General features: G+C 39.6%; 1 protein-coding gene across 1 annotated transcript in view; it reads left to right on the top strand.

Moving 5' to 3' along the window:
- NFIA (nuclear factor I A) overlaps positions 1 to 24,871 on the top strand; it is a 178,206-nt gene that overhangs the window by 121,280 nt on the left and 32,055 nt on the right. Inside the window, exon 8 of the mRNA XM_040627223.1 lies at positions 18,746 to 18,837. Coding sequence (XP_040483157.1) covers positions 18,746 to 18,837 — 92 coding nt within the window. The remainder of the gene's footprint in view (positions 1 to 18,745; positions 18,838 to 24,871) is intronic.

Below are 24,871 nucleotides of genomic sequence, written 5' to 3'. Positions count from 1 at the left end.
TGTCTAGCCCTGCTGTAACTGACAGTCCAAGAGAAATGCACTTGGTGAGCTGTAAAGGCTGTGCACCTCATACATCAAATAGGTTAAAAAAAGAAAAAAAAGAAGAAGTTTAAATCAAAGTAACTCACCAAGAGTAAGAGTCTGGCAGAAGATCGGAGGTGGTAACCATGGTAGTCGCATGGCCAGGTGTGGTGGGGGGAGGAGATAGAAAGTATAATTGGATGGAAAGAGAAAAGAACTCGTGGCTCTTCTCTGAATAGTATGGGAACATGTGATCAGACGATAGGAGATTTCCAAACTTTTTTAGATGATAGGAATGATGACTTGCAGAATTAGAAGGATAGTTCCCGATATTTCAGAGATGACAAGGGAATAGAAATAGCTCAAACACACAAATTTGACTTTTATTAGTACCTGGAACGATGTCAAAAAGAGTGATGGCCAGAGGCAGAGTTCTGAGGTGATGGATGGATGACCTAACCTTGACAGAGGGTGTGAGAAGCACCTCCCTGGAGCTTTACTGAGGGATCAAAGTGTAGGGAAGGTTGGGAACTGTGGCAGTAATCCTAAGGAGAGCAGGTCTCCAAGGAGTTCTTCAAAAGTGAGACTGGAGGCAAGAAATCTGAGGAAAAGATTGGAGTAAACCAGGGAAGAAGTGTTAAGATCAAGAACTTGAACAGCAATTACAGAAGTTGAATGGAGGAGAGCACGAGAAGAGATATTTTGTAGACATAGGCTTTGGGATTGTACAGTCATTTCAATGACTATAATGAAGGATGATTCTAGACCTCTTCGTTTCCTTACTTTCAGTTTAGGGGGCATGATGGTATTGGGTGCAGGAGGGAAAGAGCCAAAGAGGAAAAATAAGCCTCTGTTGACAGTGTGTTCATTGGATTTAATCCTGGGGACACTAAATCCAAAATGTCTGGAGTTCCTCATGGACATGGCTCTGAGGGTGAACTTTGGTTTATCTAGTATTTATTCATTTTGATAACACATGCGGAAGTGAGTGGCATTGTACTTGGATTCTGGTATTACAACAAAAAGATTGAGGGTCTAGGGGCAATTTTGTGGGGACCTACTTCTCTTGATAAGAGGCGGTTCAACACTTTTCAACAAAGGAGAAAACCCTGAGTGTCCAGTGACATAGGAAACAAACAAGGCTTGGTCTGCGGATGGAAGCTCAGCTTGGAAAAACAGCTTCTGAGAAACAGAGGCTCATAGGTGCGTCCTGCTTATTGTGTATTAATGTAATATCTTCGAACAAGTTAGAGAAATCACCATCCCCAAATTCTATTTCAATCTGGTCACTGGGGATATCGGCCTACAGATTGGTAGTCACATAATTCTTATGCCCTATACATGCCTCCATGCACCCCTTTTCTGTTCATCTTCTCCCTATCTGTGCAGGACAATGCGCTGTTCTTTAACAGCCTTGTGGTAATGCCCTTCCTATCCCATTTAAACACATCGTCCCCTCCACTATCAGTGTCTCCTGCATTCATAGTGCATTTTCCAGTAACGGGGATGGGGCCCCTCTGAGGCACCGTGGAAGACTAGGGATACCCTGTGCAGTTATCGAAGACTGAAAGATAAGGACTCAGATCCCCACCTTTCACCTTACTAGCTGTGTTTCTTGTCAAGTCAGTTTCCTCATTCGTAGAATGTGGGTGATGATGCCTGCCTGGCAGGGTTGTGTGAAATCAGCCATGGTAAGCACCACCACCCGATAAATTGGAACATTTTAGTATCTGACAAAACTCTGACCTATTAGAGTCAGCGGGCTTGGGTAATGATGAGATAGGTCTGTAGGATACGTACAGCTACTCAGCCCCTAATCAGGTTGGTGCCTTTGGGCCCATACTTGCAGATTCCACGCCATGGATTGAATCAGATGCCTTGTATGAGAAGATATCTGTCATCCTGTCATGGCCAGACTCAAGCATTCCTTCAGCATTATGGGGAGAAGTTTGGAGGGGGTCCTGGCACATCCAATTCATGTGGTTGCATGTCCATTAGAACAGGGTTTGAAGATTTTGAGGAAAAGGAGAATATCAGGAGAGAAAGGCCCAGAAGTTTGATACAGGTAATTTGATACTTAGTGTTTTTTTTTTTTAAAGATTTTATTTATTTGAGAGAGAGAGAGAGAGAACACTTATGAGCTAGCACAAGCAGGGGGGAAAGGCAGAGGGAGAAGCAGACTCTGTGATGAGCGGGGTGCAGGGCTGGACCCAAGGATCCTGAAATCACGACCTGAGCCGAAGGCAGACGCTTAACTGACTGAGCCACCCAGTCGCCCCTGATACTTACTTTTGAATCATGTGATTCTAGGAATGTAGGCAAAACGAAATGTTCTCCTAGTGGCATAGAAATGCTTTTATCATCATAAAGTCTAGCCCTTGTTTCTGGGCTCTTTGGGGTCTGCTGAATTCACAATAATGTGTTGTTTCACAGCAATATCTTGCCTTACCATCTTCTCCTTTATTAATAAGACAGTGGTAGGCTGCAGGACCTATGATCTATAGCATAGGAGAAGCCTTTCAAATTAAAAATCTCAAAGCCCACTGGTCCACACTGGAAAGAGATTTAACCACCCCAACCTCCCCCCACCACAAAATCCTTTTCCATGCCCTGATTTCTGAACCAATTGGTAAATAAAATACAAGCAAAAATCATATTGGAAGACCAGACTATCACTTCTTTTTAAAAATTTTTTTTCTTTTAAGCTTTTATTATGGAAACTTCAAACATATACAAAAGTAGACAGATTATACAAGGACTCTCCATGTACTCCTTAGCTAGCTTCGACAATAACAAGGTCATGGTCATCCTCGTTTCACCTAGGCTACCAGCTACTTTCCCCTTTCCCATATTATTGTGAAGCAAATCCCAGACATCATATCACTTCATCTGTAATTATTTCAGGAAGTATTAAAGCCATAGTACCCTTTAAAATGTAAAGACAACACCATTATTACTTTTTTTTTTTCACGCGAACCAAACTATCACTTCTACTATCAGAGAATTTAGTTTATAACTGTAGGCAAATGGGCTTCCTAATGCCGAACCCCAAATTACACAGACACCTCTCCGGGCACGGGCAGTGCTGCACCACACAGGCCTTCCCAAGTGGGGTCTGCCTTCCCGTTTCGAGCTGATAGCGTGGAGGGCCAGATGGCTGCCTGGTGCCTTCCAGCACCTGTCTTCCTAACAGAAAAGAGCAGGACAAGTCACCTCTGGTTTCTACTTCCAAACTCTACAGTCTAGAGAATAGACAGTGAGCAGGGGAAAAGGACCGAGAAGATATGGAAGGGTATAAATATCAGAGTGAAATGGCCTCCTCTCTTCCCATTCATCGTGATGACTACCTTCTTCCATTCGCTTATTCGGCCCTCAGACAGCACCTGTCATGTGCCAAGGACTGTGTTAGCTGCTTGGGATACAGAGGGGATTCGTGCCTGCTCGACGGAGGTGTGGGATCAGTGGGGGGAGACAGCTGGTGAACGGTAGTTCGCACGAGGCAACACTGGGACAAAGGCGTAGCCTCTACAGGAGCACTCGGGAGGGGGTTTGGTCCAGGCCCGGGGGCTCAGCTAAAGATAATTTTGGAGAGAGTGACTTCTATGCTATTTAGTAGGGATAATATTCTGGTGTTTTAAATCTGAGAAAGAAGGTAGAACTTTTCTCCAGAAACCAGCCTGGTGGGGGGAGGGGATGTCTAAAATTAGATTACCACTGAGTAAAAATTTAGGGCAAAACATACTGTTTCATAAATTATGTGCTTTCTTAGAAATTAAAACCACAGGGGGGTTGGATCCTGTTTATCTTTGCCAGTTTATTAGAGCTCAACTTTAGCAAGAAGAAACACCATGACAGGGTATTAAGTACAGATGTTCAACATCCCAATAGTACATCCAAAAATGAGGCTTTTTTCAAAAACACTAATTGTATAACTTAGGACAGCCTTTTCTATTTGGGGTTTGAGAGGACTTGCAGTGAAATAAGATTTTAAAAATAAAAGTAGGAAATCATGCCAAGGATCTCCTATATTACCAACTTTTTTGGGCCTCAACTTCCCTTATCTGAATATCACTGACTGCTGTACCCACTCTGTTAGGCAGATTGTCAGGACAAACTGGGGTGACAGACGTGCTATGCTGTAGACAGTTAAGAGTCCAAGGCATAATTTTTAATATCATCTTATAATGAAATACAAATGGATGCCAGCCTAAAGCAGAGTATGTATTTTTAACCTAATCAGTTGCCTCTGGCACCAAATACTCAACTTTGCAGCTGTGGCCAGAAAAACGTGGTGGGTAAGGCAGATTTGGGAAAAAATTCACCTATGAAATAAATACATTTTAATGGGAAAAATCCTTACTAGTGCCATAAAACAACAACAGGGGAGTGGAGATGGAGTTAACAGTTCTTCCCTCTCTCAAGGAGAACTTTTATATTGTTGATTTATTTGGAGAGAGATTAATACACTACTATGCCAGGTCTCTTTAGGATATGGTGATAAATGGAGATAACCTGTAAGAGTAATTCACAATAGATGTATTCTTTTTTTAGTAATATTTTTATTATATTATGTTAGTCACCATACAGTACATCCCCTAGTTTTTGATGTAAAGTTCCATGATTCATTACTTGCGTATAACACCCAGTGCACCATGCAGTACGTGCCCTCCTACATGTATTCTGTTCCCGCTAACTACCTTTGTAGGTTTAGATACCTACTGAGAAAATATCACTTCTTTCATTCATTCAATAAATAGTAACTGACCATAAGCTATGTGCCAAGTTGTGTTCTAGGTGCTAGGATTCAGCAGGAAACGGAAGAGAATTTAACAATTCCCTGATCTTCTGGAGCTCATATTGTAGAGAGGGAAGAATATTGTAGAGAGGGAAGAAAGTCAGTGCACAAAACAGTGAGTATAAAAGGCAGGGATGATGTAAGATGGTTGTACATAAGCAGAACGTAGGGGTCGGGAATGGTGGAGGTGGCGGTGTGATTGTCCGTAGGGTGGCCAGAGAAGGCGTGTCTGAGAAGAGGAAATTTGAACAAAGACCTGGCAGAAGTGAGAAGGTGGGCCCTGAGACTGTAGAAGAAGAGCTTTCCAAGCAGAAGAACAGCCAGCACACCTGGGCAGGGTGGTGAGAACAGAATGAGTAGAGTAGGAGGAGGTGAGGTCGGAAGTAAGGTGGACGGAGTCTGGCAACTGGGAGTTGGGAGTGGGGCAAACTACGTAGGCTCTCACAGGCCATTGTAAGGACTTGGGCATTTACTCTGAGTGAGACCAGGGAGCAGAGAAGTGATAACTCCTGAGCTTTTAACAGAAACACGTTGAAGGTTTTGTTGAAAACACATTGCTAGGGGCAAGAATTAAAGCAGGGAGACCAGTTAAGAGGCTGGTTTGGTTTTTTTTTTTCTTAAAATCAATAAATATAATGAGTATTTTCTACCTGCCAGCTGCTGTTTTAGGCACAAGGGATGCAAAAGGGCACAAAACAATCCCCTTTTCTGTGGACAAACAGTAATCAAAGTAGAAGTAAATTAGTAAGTTAGGGACCAGGAAGTCCAACGGAGAAGGCTACAACAGGGAGGGAGGTGGTGCGCGCTTGCAGGAATCCAGCGGCCAACATGGGGCAGTGTGGGTGGGGAGAATCATTTGAAAGGGGGAGCGGACAGGATTTGCTGATGCATTAGATATGGGTTGAGAAAAAGAGAGAGAGAGAGGGAAATCAACAGTGAGTCCTAGGTTTTTGACCTGGGCAACTGTAAGGATGGAGCTACCATGAACTGAGATGGGAAAACTGCAGAAAGAGCCATTCTGGGTGAGGGGCGGGGACCAGAGTTTGGTTTGACCAGATTATGTTTGACATGTATCTTACCGGTAATACTAATTATAATAGCATCCTACTTATGAAAGCTCTGTGCAGTTTGCTGAGTTTTTCCACGTGCATCATGCATTAATTGGGAAGGGCTCCTTTTCAAACATGTAATACACTGAGTGGATAGTCCTCAGAGTCCTAAGGATAACAGCTGAAGAATAGGAGAAATATCTCATTATGTTTGGGCCTGTTTGTGGTATGATGATTCAAAATGCACTATTCTTTTTCTTAATTGTATTGTAACATCCAATTTTTATATAATAGGTTAGTGCCAAGATCACACTATAAAAATGGACTTTTCCAGAAAAGAAATTGCAGATTGGCATCATAGCCTAGAATTATAACGAAAAGAAAGAATGCTTTTGGATTATGATGGAAGATAAAACATGTCTTTTCTTTTTTTAATTAATTAGGAACACAAAAACTCAATTTAAGAATGCATAAAAGACTCATAAACATTCTTCTCCATGCCTTCTTAGCCATGAACTTTTGATTTTTTAAAACTAGAACTCTATTAAAGTAGAAGCATGCAATAACAAGTTTCCTTTATTATTTATTTTTATATCTCCCATGAATCTTACATGCATTCATTATATGAATGAATATGAACCTGTTAACTAAGAATATAACAATAATCTATGACTGGGATGGAAATTTTGTAGTATAATCATTAATGTATGTTCAGTGCTTTTCAGTTAGCAAAACTCTTTACATGAATACATTATCTTGTTCTGTCTTCCTAAGAGTCCTGTGTGGTCAGGATTTTATAGACAAGGAAGCTGACATTAGAAAGTGCAGATGATTTTCCCAAGATCATACTCCCGTAGAAGCCTGGTAGGGACTCAGATGCAGGCCTTCCCATGCTGTTTGTACTATCACGCACGTACCTCAAATTACAGAGCAATGTGACATGATTTCTGGTTGCTGGAGAGCCACGACTGCCTGCTTATCTGAAATTCATAACAATACAACAAAGCACTGAGCTTTTACTCATGTGTCAGGTACTTTAAAAGTATTTTTATATGTATTATCTTACTTTAATTCCAGTAATTCTATGAAGTAAATATTTTTGTTACCCTATTAAGATGACTTTCTCAAGGCTTCTGAGCCAGATGTAGTGGGATCTTGATTCACACCCAGCCACCTTGAACCTATAGTTCATACACTTGGCCATAGTGTCCTATGGGTATCTTCGCATTAGCCCAAAGCTTCCGTGTTTTTGCTGTGAAAACCCTACGGGAGAAGTACAGAAGATGACATTAGTTGGTCATCTATACTTTAGTATGAATTGGTTTCTGCTGCTGAGAGTAACTCTTATTGTCAGGGAAAGGAAGAGAACAGAAGATTTGGAGGGAGATGAAACAAAAACAGCAAAAAGGCAAAAAATAGGAAATGTTGCTAAGGGCAAATTGCCTTTATTCTCCAAGACTCCCAAGAACTTGGACTGTTGATGAATGCTTTGAAGAATTATTTTCTGAGTTATCATCCGAATAATGACACCTCTCCTTTTCACCAACACTTTTCCTTAAAATGTATAACACATTGTTGTAATCAATAATTGGATTTAGAGCAAGCCAGTGAATGATATGTCACATTTTCACAATTTTTAGATGACGTAAGGACTCTGTTTCCTCTTTCAGGGAAGAACCAGTGGATAACTACAAAAGAGAATGGGAAAAGAAATAAGTTAGTGGCTTCCTTTCACAAAACACTTTTTCATTACTGATGCTTGAACTATTGCATTATTCTTTTTCTTTACATTTTTAAAATTAGTCAATGAAAATTCATTCTTTGCTGTATACTTTGAAATTTTATAACAGCATAGATTTTTAAAAAATTTTTTTACTTGAATTTAATTTAGTTAACATATAGTAGAGTATTAGTTTCAGGGGTAGAATTTAGTGATTCATCAGTTGCATAACACTCAGTGCTCATTTAAATCATCAAGTGCCCTCCTTAATGTCCATCCCCCAGGTACCCCATCCTCCTAACCACTTCCCCTCCAGCAACCCTCAGTTTGTTCCCTATAGTTAAGAGTCTCGTGTGGTTTGCCTCTCTTACAACCAATTCCACAGGTAGGACAGAGAACAATTCCAAAGAACTCCCTTCTCATTCTTTCTTACTCTTACATTAGTGTCTGATGTCACTTAGTGCCAGGGAACTCATTTTATGCTGATCTATTTTCACATTGCTGTCATTTTTTGTTGTTTTGTTTTTCTTTTTCCACATTGGTTGTAATTTCTCTACCAGCTCTGCTGCTCTCTCCATTATATTTCAATGTTTTATAGTCTTCTGAATTGGAAAGAGACCTATATACATGCAATATTTTAATATGTGACAAGAGTGGCATTTTGTATTAGAGGAGGGGAAGGGATTATTCAGTGAAGTCTATTGGGACAGCTGAGTAACTGTCCAGAAAAAAAGATTCCTTACACCAAAATAAATTCCAGCTGGAGGGGGGAAAAAAAGGAAGCATACAAAGGTTAATTAAGCTTTAAATACCGCATAAAAATACAGGACAATTTTTTAAAAATAATACTGGAGTGAGGAAGAACTTTCTAAATAACACACACACAAACCTGGAATCCATGAAAGGAAAGACTGACAAATTCTACTCTAAGAGTATCAAAAATTTATGCATGGAAAAAAAAACCCACCATAAACAAAGTCAAAAAGACAAAAATGAAAATGGGAAAATATTTGCCATACATGTAACAGAGGGTTAAATTAATATATAAAGACCAATAGAAAGATTTTTTTAAAGGGGCATAAACATAGATAAATGGAGAACATTTTAAAGATGTCTCGTTCATGTAGCATAAAAACAATATAAATTAAGACTTGGGTGGTATTTTTACCTATCAGATCAACAAAAATCAGAGAGTACCTCGCATAGTCTTGGCAAGTGTGTGAAAGGCACTCTTCTGCACTGTTAGAGGACTGTGAATTGGTTCATTCTCTTAGAAGACAATTTAATTTTTCATATATATAAATACATATGAATATTTTATATATTTATGTATATAAATTTCACATATAAGTAATAAATACACTTGGATATGTAAATGCAGGTGCACATCAAGTATTCATTGATTATAATAAAAGATTAGTAATAACCTAAATATCTAATAAGAGTATATACATTAGGAACCGTTTAAAAATAAAGAGACGAGTCTATATGAGTTATGTTAAGTCAGCAAAGGAGAGTCCTAAGAAGTGTGTATAGAATACTACCACAGAGTGGGGGGATGTATATACACATTTGCTTGTGTGTTGAAAGATAGAAACTGGTTTGTTATAGACTAGCTCTTTGGTTCCTTATCCACTGAGAATGAAAGATATTACTGAGTTTTAAATCCCCTTTTATAGCAAATATAATTATTTTCAAAAATATTTGTCTAATGATATAAAAATTCTTCTTTATAGAACCTTAATCACTATAGTGACCAAAATTCATTCATGGTGATGGTGGGGGGGTCCCCATAAAATCGCTGGCAATTTTTATACATCTAGATTTTAGCTATATTAACCCAAACTTCGGATATGATAGCAGAAAAATGTGTGATCTTTCTGGTAGAGAATAATATTCTTTTTCCCTCACAGATAGCATGGAGCTTAGTGTAAGGTTAGCATTTTCATTTTCCACAGCCAATATTTGGTCCCAATTTCTGCTTTAGGAACCCATTGAATACAAATGTACACATACTGTCTTAAATCACAATTTTTCATAAATTCTTTCTGCAGAGTATTACTACTCTGTGTACAATCCAATTTTGCTACGTTTAAATTTGCAAAGGAAAAAGGATTATTGAAACTCAGGCACTTTGATAGGTATGTTCGTATGCATTACCTTAATTTCATTTGATTATGATTAGAAATCTGCAAAATTAGAATTGTTAGGCCTCTTTTAAAAAAGAGAATGCTGAAACCGAGTCAGGCTTCAAACTCAGGTCTGTTGGACTCCTGTGCTTTGTACTCTACCAGGACACATCCGGTGTTTAGAGATATAATATTGTACGTATACCTGTCCTCTGAAAATCCTGAGATACTCCATAAAGCACTTGTATATTATTCCAAGAATAACATACGTTTGCATACATTGCATTGGATGAAAAGTAGAGGAACAAGAGCAGAGTAAGAGATGGACGTTATAAAGGAGTGGCAGAAGAGAACGGGCAAGGGCGCCTGGGTGGCTCAGGCATTGGGCGGCTGCCTTCAGCTCAGGGCGTGATCCCAGGGTCCTGGGATCGAGCCCCACATCAGGCTCCCTGCTGGGAGCCTGCTTCTTCTTCCACTCCCCCTGCTTGTGTTCCCTCTCTCGCTGGCTGTCTCTCTCTGTCAAATAAATAAATAAAATCTTAAAAAAAAAAAAAAAAGAAGACGAAGAGAACGGGCAATGGATGATTCCATTCATTCAGGTTTCATAATCCATTCAAGTCTTGTTTTTTCCTCAGTTTGTTATTTTTTTCAAGATGACAGAAATAACAAGTGAGTTTTAAGATTTTCTCAATCAAAGTAATACATGGCAGTGTAGGAAACTTGGAAAATATAAAGCATAAAAAATGAAATTATATTCTTCTGTAATCAATTACTATATTAACATTTTGGCCTATTTTTTCCCTTAGTGCACGTCAGTGTGTGTATTTGTGTGTATATGTACACAAACACATATAAGGTGATTGTGACCTTGCTGAATATAGTATTTTGCATGCCATTTTCTTAATTAGTATTTTACACCTTTTCCCATTTCATAAAAAATTGGGAAGTGTGATTTTAAACAATGTGTACCTATGCCTCTATCGGACACTAACTTTTGCCCCAATCTATGAAATATGCTTCAGTGCATTTTTGAAAATACATTTTTGTCCTCAGCTTTAATAATTACATTAGGATACATTCCTAGAATTGGAATTACTAGTACCAACAGTGTGAATATTCATTTCGATATACATTACCAAATTGCTTTTCAGAAAGGTTGTGCCAATTCACACGTTACTTGTGAGTCCGATCACAACATTAACCCATGAGAGGTTTAAGTTTTATTTTTTGTAAGTGTTGGAAGGCAGATGCCTTGGAATGTAATACTCTTAATCAGATATTGGAATCAATGGTCCCTGATTGGATGATTTGGCATTTTTCTTCAATTGTTTAAATATAGCATATAATGGAATTTGGGGGATTTCCCATCTTGTTGGCCAAGCCTCTCTTGGGGATTACTTTCTGGACTGCTCCTGTGGAGAGTGTAACCCATTAGACATTCACAGAGGGATGGAGCCTTAAAGGGCTATGCATATTGGAGTAAATAGTATTTATTATGCTGGACTCTTTATATATAGAAGCTCAAAGAGGTTAATTGGCTTGCCAAGATCACATTTCAAATAAGATTATGATCAAGTGGATTCAATCCAGGGTTTTCTGGTTCTAAAATTCATTTTCTACTGATTACCTTGCATTGCTATAAAAACAAAAGTATTACTTGGGGGTTTTCAGATTCTGTTTATATTTATTTAAGATTAAAAATTACTGGAAGTTGTTTAAAAATCATTTATGATCCCATTCTTCAGAGGTAATCATTTTATGTGCCTATTTTCCAGTCATTTTCTATGCATATTTTAAACATAATTGATCATCATGTGTGTGCATATATGTGTCTATGTGTATATATACAGTTTTATAAACTGATTTTATTTCATACTATCAACATGTCATGATGTCATTATTATTTTAAAATGTGCTTAATGACTGCAAAATATTCCAACATATGAATGAAGCATTGGCTTATAAGGTGGCTCTGGTTTGTTCACAACTCTTTATAAGCAATGCTGTAATGAACATCTTGGAGCATAAATCTTTATCTGTACCTTTAAGTATTGGTCGAGGATAAATTCCCAGAAGTAGGTTTCCAGAGTTACACTGCCTTTTGAGAGGCTGCAGAAGCCTTTCAAAAGGGAGCAATCCAATATATTGATCGAAGTTTCTTTTTTTAGTAAACCCCGGCTGAATCCAGGGTTTATTCCCTGCGGCTATTTAATATAACTTTCACCTGTGCCTACCACATGCATCGTTGCTTCTGATCAATATATATGTTCTATCAATCATACAACACACAGCATTTACATAAAAGTAAATGACGGTTATAGAATTGGATTAGCCCTCAGAAATAAATTTAAATGAACTGAAGTAAGCCTCTATTCTTATCCTTCACAGCTACTACAAAAACCAATGTTTTAGGCGGTTTAAATAGACTGCCTACAGGAAACAGTCCAAAGTGCCTGCTTATGACACCGATTTGGGTAACGCAAGGTCAGAGTGTCTCCAGTTTACAAGTTGTTCTGATCCCCTTCGCTCTGTGTGCACACACGCATGGTCTTAGACTTTCCTTTCTGCATATTTTACCCCAAATCATGTGATGTAGCTAGAGCCCCTACTTCCCTGTGAGGATCCTTAATACAAACAGAAATACCAGCAGAGCAGAACCATCTGGCTGAATTGCCTCTTCTCAAGATTTTTGTGAGCTACTGGCACATTAGCCATGTCATGCAAATTGCTACCATACATGTTAAGTAATGCTAATATATTAAAGTTAGAATTCATTAGCTTTTCAGGAAGAAAGCTTATGGGTATGTTGTTCTGTAATAATTTACTAGCAATAAGTAGGTTTTAATTTCATGCCCTGAGGGCTGTGTCTTTTTTTGTTGGTAACTTGTTTGTAGAGACAAAAGATTTACAGAGATAATAGAATGAGGTAACTGACTGCACAGATGTGATCAGAATAATGGAAATTCGGTGTGGTTATCTTCCAGATTCCAAACATCTGGATGACAACTACAATATCCATTCAGTCATGTGGGAATTTCTAAATCTCTGAATACTGGATCATGTGTGAAGAAAGGCTGTCTATCTCCTTGGCTGTATAATGATATTAATAACATTAACCCGGGCCCCATAAACTTGTCGATACCGATAGATTTCTCTAAAGGAAAAACACTCCAATATCCCTCCAGCATTTCTTTGTGACCTTGCAAGAAAATAGTGCTCTTCAAGTTCCTAAATGAGTTCAACAACTGTCATGGGTTTCATTTAGAAATTAGCCAATCTATTTCCTGATAGTTTCTGCTTTTTTTTTTTTTTAAAGAAATGAAAGTTTTCTCATGGGGCTTTTTGGTTTGGGTTTTTTTTTTTTTTTAAATAACGTGATAGCACAGTTAAGAAAAGATGCTAGAAACTCAGGTATTTAATCATCTCACTATTGAAAGCTGGCAACTGAATGCTTTTTCAGGCACTTTTCCTTCACTGTCAGGTGTCACTGATAAACATTTAATAAAATTGCAACTTGAATACACAGGGATCTGTTCAAGTCTGCATTCCTGAACTTGCTTGGATGACCTCTGTCCGATAACTAGCACATTCCTGGGCAGGTGGTAGAATCACAATAAGTCTATTTTGAATGAAATTGAATTTTTGACTAGGTATTCTTTAGAGGGGAAATCCCCACATGTGAGTACGCCTGAGTTTCTGAAAACAAGGGAACCTGTGACGTGCAGATTGATATTTAAGATATGAAGGGAGCGGTTTAGAACATGAGGACATCTAGTTGTCTTAGCGGTGTTTGGAATGGAAATTTGATATCTTAGATTCTTTTGTAAATTATTTCTTCTTCTTAAAAGAAAAATAATTTCAATAGACCTTTCCCCCTCCGTTTTCAAACATTCAGGGCTCTGATTCTTAACATTTCACCTTCCCGTGTTCTATGACAAAACATAATTTTCGGGCTCCTGCCTTTTCTCCCTTCCCTCTGTGATTGATGCCTCCGCTTCCTGCCTCCGCGCCTTTGCTCCTGCCGCTTCCTTTGTGACCCCCGATCCATCCAAACCTGCAGGCTGGCGTGTCTTTTACAGCATTGTCGCAAAAGCCATCCTATCCTCATTTCCCCTGTGCCGCTTTTCTTGTTCTCCTGCCAGGTGTCACTTTTCTGTCCTTTCATATCTCACAGATTCTTAGTTATGTCACCTTTAAGCACCCATATTTTCATTTTCTACACATATCTCTCGCCATTGGATGCTAGCATTTCTAGGATGACAGTGTGTCTTGCTCACCTTTGAATCTCCCATCGTGCTCAGCATAGAGCCTGGCATAGAGCAAGCGTTCCTGAGAGACAGAGACAAAGGAGAGAGAGAATGAATATGAATCTATTAAATATATTGAAATACCTCTCTTTCTTGCACTCTAGAGGTTAGCCTTGGTAGAGTTCAAGGGACTGAAGAAGGGTGGATGTTCACTCTTTTCCTGTAGTTGGAGTCTGACGAAACAGAACACAGATGTCTCTTCAAACTTCGTGTCGGTTTGTAGGTCAGGCTGCCTGGGTTCAGGGGACTTCATTGCTTCCTGCGTGTGGAAGTGAATGCAGCACCTCAAAGTGCACCGGGTCTCTCACATTTTCTTCTCTGCCAAGGTGCCTCCCTGTGTCACTGACCCTAGCCAGGGCAGAAGAGCTGACCGTCGCTCTCCTCAGGCAGCTCTCAGGCAGTTCACCTGCAGATGAACCGACCCCTCAGGCTCCCTGCTGAGGAGCTTCATCCAAAAGGCAGCTGTCCCTTCACACTCACTCCCCACAAAAACATCTGTCTAAATGTTCTCCCTTTCCTCCCCTTCAGTGATTACCGTATATTTTAGTGGTTGCTGCATTTGAACTAGACCTTGAATCTGTCTGCCTCCTCTTACTTTTCTGGTTTGTTGGATTTGGGTGATTTTAATGATATGGTTTTCAACTTAAGGAAACATCAACTTACAATGGTACAGATATTTTAATATTTTAATGTCTTTTTCTTCAGTCATACTTCTTCCCAAAAACAAGGAACGCTCCAAGCATCTCGGTTCAAAACAGTGTGAGCCCCTTGTTAACACCAGGGTCAGATTTAGATTCTATAGGTGAAGGCTATTACAGACTCAGAATGGATTTGCGGGGAAATATCATGGTTCCTTTATCCAGACACATCCCTTATGCCTTCCTATCGAGAAAACAGAACAAAACAAAACATGACACCTTGGGGACAACAAAAGTAGGAATTCTGTTTGACTTGCAGGAGGTCAGTTCCATGCATTTCTGAAAACAAAAGAAAAGTCTGAGTTCTCCCAGGGAACCCTAACTTTAGCACAGTGATGAAGAGTAGATTTAACGGGTGATCTCTGCCACTGTCCCTGCCCACTCGCTCATGCTCCCCCCACAGTCCCCGCTAGAGATAGATTCCAGCGTTCCCAGAGGCCCTGTAAAAGTAGTGCTTATAAAGCAAGACTGTTCTTGAGCCATCCTCCCAACTGATCATGCTGGCGCAGGACTTGCACGGCCTAAGTGCAGCATTTTATAGTTAGCAATGCATATGGTAAGTGGGTAACACAGAAGAATGGGATTTTCTGGATATGGGATCAAATTCTGATCTGGGATTGTCCTACTTATCACTGTAGCTAAGGCCAAACTTAGACTATAGGGTAATGGGAAGAAATACAAGTAGAAAGAGGAAAAATATGATCAGATTAGTACAAATAAAATGGTGGAAGCTTCTAATAGGAATGTTCATCCCCTAACATTAGGAAAATAGTCGACGGTGATATTGCTCATGTAGGTTAAGAGGACTGCTAAAACAAACAAACAAACAAACAAACAAACAAACAAACAAAAAACTTCTGCTTCAAAAGCAGCCAAATAATCAATAATTTGATTTCTAATAGTCACGTTTGCCATGAGGACTTTTACAACGAGATTATATAAACAAATTGATTTCCCTGTTGACTTTATCAGAAAATCATCAAATGCCCCTGAATCCTCAAAAAAATGCCTATAATAATCTTCCCAGAAAATTATTTTCTGGATTTCATGATTTCCTGAAGCTTTTCCTGTGGCATTTGATTATTGCCGCTGTAAATAACGCCAGAATTATAATTAAGAAAGATATGAATGTGATATCATAGCAGAGTAAATACAGTTGTATATAATTAATTACCACATTGCCCCCTTTACTTGATTTTATATTCATGTTGAAAGCTCTTAACTGTGCATGTATAATTGATTCGCTATGGTATATGTGGTTGTTTTAATAAAAAGTTGCAATTGAGGTTTTTGTTCAACAGTGTAACTCCCTTACTCCACTGTTTCTTTGGGAAAATCAAATTTAACTAATGTCACATCATTTCTGGAACTACATCCTGTTATAGGTGAACTCTCTGCCTATTGTAACTACCATAATGGAAGATGAGTCAGACTTTCTCTCTTCCTTCCCTTGTTTTCCCTGTGTCCTTGAATTTTCCCAGAAGCTACATTTCTATAGAATAAATGTCCCTGGGCACCATTTCTTCCATTTGATGACTTGGGTACTCAGAGATTCCCAGGTTTTTGTAGTTGTAATATCCTTTTTTTCTTTTTTCTTCTTCTTCTTCTTTTTTAATGCTAACGTACTACCACCTCTCTCACTGTTGCTCTTGTTTTAAAAACCAAACTAAACTTTGAAGCCGTTTTAGGAGTCTATGAAAGCATGGAAGGCCTTCTGGGATATTTTGAAATCAAGAAGGCAAAGTTTGTCTCGTGTCTGAAGAAGGCAAAATATCCAGTTGTTAGCCTCATAGCAGTTTTGAGTGACTAAATTATTTGTATGCTACACCTTTCAAATGGCAAACTTTAGGTCTGGCACACAATAGAGAACAGAATGTAATGCAGACCTTTTCAGGTTTAGTAAACTTGCTATGGTCAATGGAGAACTGTCTTCACAGAGAAAGAGAAGCAAAAAAAATGCCATGACTCCTAGGCTCACTCAGTGTGCTTGTCTCTGATGTCCCCAGTACGGTAAAAGCATCCTAGGGAACCCTGCTATGTGTCTGTGATGACCAGTGCGGCCCAAGCACACAATTCCACCAGAACTCACATTTCAGCCTCTGTCATCAATCACTTAGTCACAGTACCTTAGCATACCCTTCATGCCTTTTTGTTGTTGTTGTTCCTTCTCGACCTACCTACCTATTCACGTGTGAAAGAACACTTTCTCCCCCCCTAACCGCTGAGAGGTTTGACAGGTTATTTCATCTACCAGCTTCCTCCTTATCTCTCCCACATCCTCTTTATGCCCTAGGAGCAGGTAAATTCACTACTGGGTAATTATAGTCTATCATTTTCAATACATGACTTTCTTTGGAGACTTCTTAAAGCACATCAAAGCAAAGCAATAGACTGAATAGAGCAATTAATAAACAATATTTTACTGAACTTTTAAAAACTTACATTTCTCCCATACCAGTGAGTGAGAGGCATGTACAGAATGGCTTTAAGCAGAAGTGATTTCCCAAATCTGCTCAATTTAGTCTAACATAGGATGGGCTGGAGAGGAAATCAGTAGATTCTCGTAGCTAAACAGTGTATCACGTGATACATTTTTTTATATAAACATTTATACACACACACATACACACATTTTATATAAAACTATTCCTGGACAGGTCCTTCTAAAGCAAACACTACAACAAAACTTTCTTATTAATAGAGGATTCTCATGTTCACCCTCTGTTCCATGCTGGTTTAACACAGCCATACCATGTGACCATCACAGATCTGTGTGGGTGACTTAGCTCTTACCAAAGATGACCAGCAGGACTTGGGCCAGATTGGTAGAAATTTTATCTCTAGATGTGCTCAACAAGGGAAACAAAAGTCTGAGCAGTTTTCTGTAAAACAGAAAATCACAGAAAAGCAGACGATGCCAAAAAGGAAAAAAGAAATCTGGCAAAGGAATTTGGTATTATTCCCTCAGTCATATGGGTTTTTAAAAATTGCAAAGCCTTCTCATCTCTTAGATGGAGTGTGTCTAGGGTTAATCCAGAAAATTTGGGCCTCTTACAACTATTGGTAAGAAATTTGAAATTAAGCAAGAGTCTAACTAAAAGTTCTGGGACAAACAAAGAATGCGAATAAATACTGGGAGTTTGTGGTAAAGAAGTGAATGACAGGACACCAAAAGACCAAATACACATTGGATTTATAAGCCGATGAAACAGCAAAGCCACTGAGTTTTTTTCTCACTAGAGTGAAGCTCTTAAATATAAATATAAAAACCAAAAACATGTACATGAAAACCAACAACAAAACTTTCATGTACCGTGAAAGGACAGGAAACTGAAATGTGCTTTTAGTGTGATAGCTTGGTTTACATGGGTTCTTGATAGTTCGTGCCTTAACAGAAAGGTTCTAGGATGGGAAGACTACACATGTTAATATTTTAAGCACACCTTGTGCTTCGTAGAGATTCTGGATACTCTCCTGAAGCCTATAAAGACAGCTGGTTCTCAGTGGTTTTCTACCTCCTTTCTGGAGAAGCCATTAATTCCTTCTCTAAAGACTCCTTTTCAATATTTAGCTATAGAGGCACAGGAATGTCTCATGATTTTTGGGTGTGCCATAGTGTAAAAAGCAAGGTTGTAAAGTGAACTGCTCTCCTCCCCTTCCTACCTAATTTCTTCTTCCCTATGCTCTAAGGACTAGGATATCTCTTTCTGGCCCCAGAGCTCATGTTTAACTCCAAAGGTGTACTTTGCAAATGTCCTGCATGTTCTAATTTGTATGACGGAAAGAGAAAACTCATCTGAGCACCAATTTGACATCATTTTATTCCAACAGTCTTTAGAACCCAACACCCCTTCCCTTTTATGACTGTCTAAAATGCCCTCGCTAGCCAGATCCCTTTGCTAGCTCCAGTGTTTGCACATTTCCTTGTTAATCAGCTGCGTAGGCTCGGAGACTGTGTGTTTTGGTGTTGTTTGTGTGTGCAATCTCGTGCTGCTTCCTGAACGCATGTGTCCCTTCCCTTCACAGCCTACTCGACACCCAGCACCTCCCCCGCAAACCGATTCGTCAGTGTTGGACCACGGGATCCAAGCTTTGTAAATATCCCTCAACAGACACAGGTGGGCCGCTCTCATCTTTTCTGTATGTGGTGCAGCTTGTTGTATTCACCAGGTGCATTGTAACTTGTCTTTTGGCACACAGGCTGCATTTCCCAGCCCCTGTTTGGTCCCCTTTCCTCCCAACCCCAACCTTCCCGGCCCTTCAGCCACATTTCCCTGTGTCCTCAGAAATCGTGGAAAACGCTGTCTGCGATTTTTGTGTCTCGTATTGAGGGGCAGAGGAGGAAGGCTTCTGTGCCAGAACTCCTTTCGCTATGGCAAGAAAGGTTTCCCAGAGCTAGATAGCGTGTTTCCGCATCTAGGAATTCACACCTCTCCACTTGCAACCAGACAGAAGTCTACCCCCGCCTGGAAAAGTAAGCTCTGGCTGCCTGTGTAATCAGAGTGCATCCTGGGAATGGGGAACAAGCCACTCTTCTGTTTCGTTATAGGGTCCCCAGGAGCCTGACAAGCTTTCTGAAAGAAAAGAAAAGGGTTCATGAGTCCTATTAGGTTGCTGGTGTTGGTGCAGAAATAGGTGGTGTTTGTTACTGGCTAGGCTGGCCACTAGGAAGCAAGGTGCAGTGGGGTAGGAGGGATGTATGTGAATATGACATCATATTTTGAGGTAGGTGATTGAGAAGAGGTGATACTAGGACATCTAGAGCTTGTTTTTCGGTAGATGGTTGTGTTTTGTGCTAGTATAGGTCAAAGAGGAGAAATCTCTTATAAGGGTTTTGAAATGGCTGCTGTTAGACACAGTGAGAGACTTTTGGAGTTCAAAGGTAGTGGATGTAGAGATATTTACAAGTTTGTGAAATAGAATTAGATTCAAGTTTTGAAAGGAACGACTCACTGATTTCCTAATTAGAATGTAACCATATACCATCATAACTGACATAAAGAGAGTATTTTCTTTGTGAGGTTTTCAGCATGTTGTTTGAGAAAAATTCTCTGAGATATTTTGTGCATATGCCCGGGTGTGTATTCTCCAGATGCCAAATTTGTAACTACTCATCTTTGTTTATAAGAATAGGACCAGATGCTTATCAACAGGATAGATTTGCCTTCCTGGGTCCATTTGCTCTCTCTCTCTGTAAAGGATTTTAGTTTATTGCTGTGTCGACAGTGCAGGTGAAACTCCAGTGCCTCTGAAGCCTTCCTTACGGGGAAGCAGGGTCACGGAAAGTACAGCCTCGAGGAGGCAGCTGGGAGGAGAGGGGGAGCGAGAAGGGAAGGCAGAAGGTTAACTCTTGAGTTTCCCACCCCTACTCTTTCTCCTGAAACTGTCGTGTCCACGGCGTCTGGGATGAACATCTATTCAGGACCTCCCATAAAATCGTTCCAGTGTGTGGCTTATGTCCCCATACCTCCAAATGCTTAACTGGTGAATCTGAAGTGGAGTGATTACCTCAAAGGCATTGACATTTCCCTTTGTACTTTTGGCGCATGTGTTCAGGTTCAGTGGGAAGGGAGAACTGGGGACAGTGGCTCTATGTTGAATGACTGCTTTTCTCAAAGCACCAGTGTGCTCGGGTTACTTCATGAAGAACCTCAAAAATGCAGTTTGGAAATGTCCCGCTTTTATGTTTTTACATCGTATTTTTTGTATAGTCTGTGATTCACCGCACTGAAATGGTACCCCGTGTTCCATTCAATTTGTTTCTCTATAATCAAAACGTGTTATATTCCAAAATGGCTTTGTTTCACAAATGCCTTATTTAACCCAGAAACTGAGTCTTCATGATGTTGACCACAAAAATTCAATTCTTGAAAATCCAGATTTTCCACGCATCTGGATGAATGATGTCACTTAGACCCAATTTTGGCATCTGGAGCTGAATTTTTTTGGTTTCTGTTAAATATTTGGCATCATACGGACAACAGCTTAAATGTTTCTTATCACAGTTACACCTGCCACGTTTATCTTGAAGAAAGCCTTCCCCAATTGTCTTAGGAGAAACTGTGCTAATGGAGTTGTCATTTTTTTTTCCAAAAAAGAAAAAAATATATATATATATGATGTATATATCCTGAGGTAAAAATTATGTGCTCAGAATATTTTAATTTCAAGGTGTATATATGAACTCTTTTTTTAGAAAAGGAACTACTTTCTGGAACCATTTAGAGTGTCAGACATACATAGATATAGATAAAAATGGTCATATACTTTAAAAATGATCTCCTTTTTGCGAAGACATTAGTTCAGAAGAGGTTTGTTTTTTTTTTTTTTTTTTTTTTTTTTACTGGAATCGTTTTAGATTTAATTTAAACATGGCCTGCAGATTAGTAATTTTCTAAGCTAGCTTGCATTTGTTCTCTATTGATACTTTTGTTACTAAAGCATGAAATCTGTATGAATTGGGAGGACAACATTTTGCTTTCTACCTTTGGAGAAGTAGAAATTGAAGAGTCACCCAAGCAGATACTTGAGCTTTACAAATGCGGTAGAGGTAGCCTGCACATAAATCCATAAACGAATGCAAAGTAAAATGGCGTCCCCTGCTCCAAAAGGCCAGCTCCCAATGGAAATCTCTTAAAATGCCTAAACTTCAACCTATGGGAGACAGATTAGTTATGGTCTCTATTTTTTCCTAGCAGATAGAACTTGAACTACTACACAGACTTTGTAAATAGTCAGCTTGCAGTTTATCATAAGACCTTTCTTTATACAAAGTATTCTTTAATTATATATAACTTCTATTCATTGAGCATTTTCTATGTACTAAGTACCGAAAGTACATTACTCAACCAATCTTTCCAGGCACGCAATAAGATAGAAATAATTATCTCCACTTTGTAGATGCAGAAACTGAGACCTAAAGAGATTGTTCATTTTCCCATGTCCATAAGCAGTGAGAAGTGGAGCAAGGATTTATACCCAGTTTGCCTGACTCCAAGGCCTGCGTTCTCTAACCACTGGGCCATACAGCCTCATGAGCTGCTGAGCACCCTTCCCTGTAGGTATTCAAAGCCTGACTGATGCTCAGTGCTCAGGATTACTACTGGCGTACTCCCTGCTTTTAAATCTGAGACTGCATTAAAATCTAATCCTTAGTATATACCCAAGAGAATTGAAAGCGAGGTCTTGAAGAGGTATGGGTACATCCATGTTCTTAGCACCTCAGCCAAAAGGTGGAAGCAGCCCAGGTCTCCCATCAACAGACAAATGGAATAAACAAAATGTGGCATATACATTTTAATGTGTATCTTCCATGTTCCCGTAGTATATAGTATATAGTATTTGGCCTTAACAATGAAGGAAATTCCACAATATTGCTACATGGGCGAACCTTGAAGATATGATGCTAAGTGAAATAGGCCAGTCACAAAAGAACAAATACTGTATGAGTCCACTCATGTGAGGTCCCTGGAGTCATCCGATTCATAGAGAGAGAAAGGAGAATGGTGGTTGTGGGGGAGAGGGGGCGGTGGCAGAATGGAGAGTCATTGTTTCATGGGTATGGAGTTTCGGTTTTGCAAGGTGGAAAGAGCTCTGGAGATGGTTGGTGGTTGTGGTTGCACAGCAGTGTGGCTGTACTGAAGACCACTGAACTGTCCACTTAAACAATGGTTAAGACAATACATTTTATGCTATGTGTATTTCAACACTTTTAAAATGTAATCGTTAGATAAACTCGAATGGCCCTTTCACCTCTTAAGAGCATAAAATTCTGCAAAACAGACAGGACGAGTAGACAGTTTATCAACAAAATCCACTGTGAGTGTGTGCTGACCTCTCTGAAAATACTATTTCTCATGCCCTTCACATAGTGGGTAGTCAGCACATATTGCTTGAAGCTAAATGATTCATAAGGAAGTTTAAAAATAATGACTTTTTCTTATTACAGTCATGATACATGTTAATTGTGGAAAATACAGATGGGAAAAATAATAAAAATCACTTGTAGTCCTACTGTTAACATTTCCATATAAATCCATCCAGACTGTTTCTGTGCATACAAGTGTATTGCAAAAATGAGATCATATTATATACACTGTTTGATAACCTGCTGTTTCTTCCCTTTAACAATATATTATGGCCTTCTTTCCATGTAAATTGGAAAAATTGAATATTGGCTTTTATTGCACCAATTCATCATCTGTAATGATTGGTAGGGAAAGATAACGTGGATAATTGAAAGCCATTTTTTCTCCTCCTTCCTTTCCAGTCTGTTTTTTTCTCCAGAGAATTCCTCCCTTCGCTGAGACAGAATTGCCTTCTTTTTAGCCTTGCCCTGAGCTAGTTTTCTTTCAAACAGCCTTGCAATGGCATTGTATATTTCACCCTGGCTTTTGGCTGTGCGTGAACATTCCTGCTCAGTTATTTGTCCCGTTCTGCCTCACGTGTCTGCTCCCTCTGCTACTCTCATCATTTGCCTCCTATCCCTCTGCATCCTCCATTTTGTAACTCACCATTGAAAGGGGGGGTGGCCACCTCCCTGCAGCTTTTGGAGCACCCATGTGTTTGGAGAAACCATGACCCCTCGGCCCCACCCTGAATCTCTTCTTTTTCAAATTTGTCCCAGGATGGTTGATACTAATGTATGGAGAAGTGTCTGGGACATAGAGTATTTACTTCAGTTGGACACTATTAACGTCCCCTGCACACCTACCGAATGATCTAACATAATAGAGAACATGCTATCATCTCAAATAGCAGAAAGCCAATGGCCATTTCAATTGCATCCCATAATTTAATCTGATCCCTGAAAACAAGACCCATTAAGAGGAGGCATTTATTTAGAGAAAAAAAGTTAATATTTCATCATCAGGTAATAAATAGAAATACCAATTCCCACACAGAAGGACTGAGCAAAGAACTCATTTTGATTCAGGTTCTAGTTTAATCAGAATGTTCAAATAAAATGCTTAACCTGCAGAACTCCAATGAGAACGAATTCTTTAAAATGAAAAATGAGTGCAAACAATATTTAAAAACAGGCATTTCTTCCCTGCCACCCAAATCTATCACTGTTCTGCATCAACAGAATTGTGGTATCTGAAATGCTATTTAAAACCAAATTACCATTTGGGTTATTAGAAAAATCGCTTGGCATGACATGGGCCTGATTTGTTGACAAAAAGGCACAGGTGTTGTAACCTTTGCTTCATAAATCATTTAGCTGCCCGGCTTGCGAGCAGTGTGACTGCCTTTGCGTCGTGAAATTTACAAACGTACGCACAAGCCACACACTTCGCTGTGCCGAAAACCAGCTGATCTGGAGAGGTCGCTGCATGGCTAAATTATGGGCATGTCACCCATTGTCTGCCTTTGGTGAGAATGAACAAGGAACGTGAGGAAGCAGCAAACATTTCGATCTGTTGTCATTCTGTGTCATATTCGTAAAGCTCTGCTTGAGAAACCAAAGCATGGACAATCCACAAAACTCTTCGTAAGTTTCTTTCTTCGCTTGCTCATCGTTTCTTACAATATTCCCAACCCCTAGAGATGAGGAGTAACAATTCTCCTCAAGCTGTTCAAGGACTAGTAGAGGACACAGATGTAACAAATAATAATATAGTAATGACAACAACAACATTAATAATGCAGCGTGATACCAATAACAATAGAGATTTGCCTAAGAGTCTTTGAGGCTGCAGAGTTGGGTAAAAGAACTTTCCAAAGAGTGGAAGGGGCAGAAAGGCTAAACCATTTTTCTGCCCATGTCGAACTTTGGTCTGATTCTCATATAATTTACCTTTTTTCTTCCTAGCTTTAATTTTCGCCCATTTATCCATGAGCTGGTAGATGAGGCTTTAGTTTAGCCCATCCTAAAAGGAGTGACATGTCCGTTGGTTTCTGTCTTCTCTGGACCAAGCAGATAAAAGTAGAGTCCTTTCCCTCTGCAGTCATGTCAGCCAGTAGCTCCCTCACCCCTCATTTCCAAGAAACTCCCCTTCCTTGTGTAATGTCCTCACCTAGGGGACCAAGCTCACCTGAGATGACACTTGGATGGTCAGAAGCCTTCCCCGTCTCCTCCCCACCCTGCCCTGTGCTGCCTGCCTAGAGGAGGTTAGATACCCACAGAAGTTCAGGGAGCAGCTGGAGAGT

The sequence above is a fragment of the Ursus maritimus genome, unplaced genomic scaffold (assembly GCF_017311325.1).
Source record: "Ursus maritimus isolate PB19 unplaced genomic scaffold, ASM1731132v1 scaffold_12, whole genome shotgun sequence".
Lineage (NCBI taxonomy): Eukaryota > Metazoa > Chordata > Mammalia > Carnivora > Ursidae > Ursus > Ursus maritimus.
Note: the sequence above shows the minus strand (reverse complement) of the source record. Positions and strands in the feature narration are given on the sequence as shown.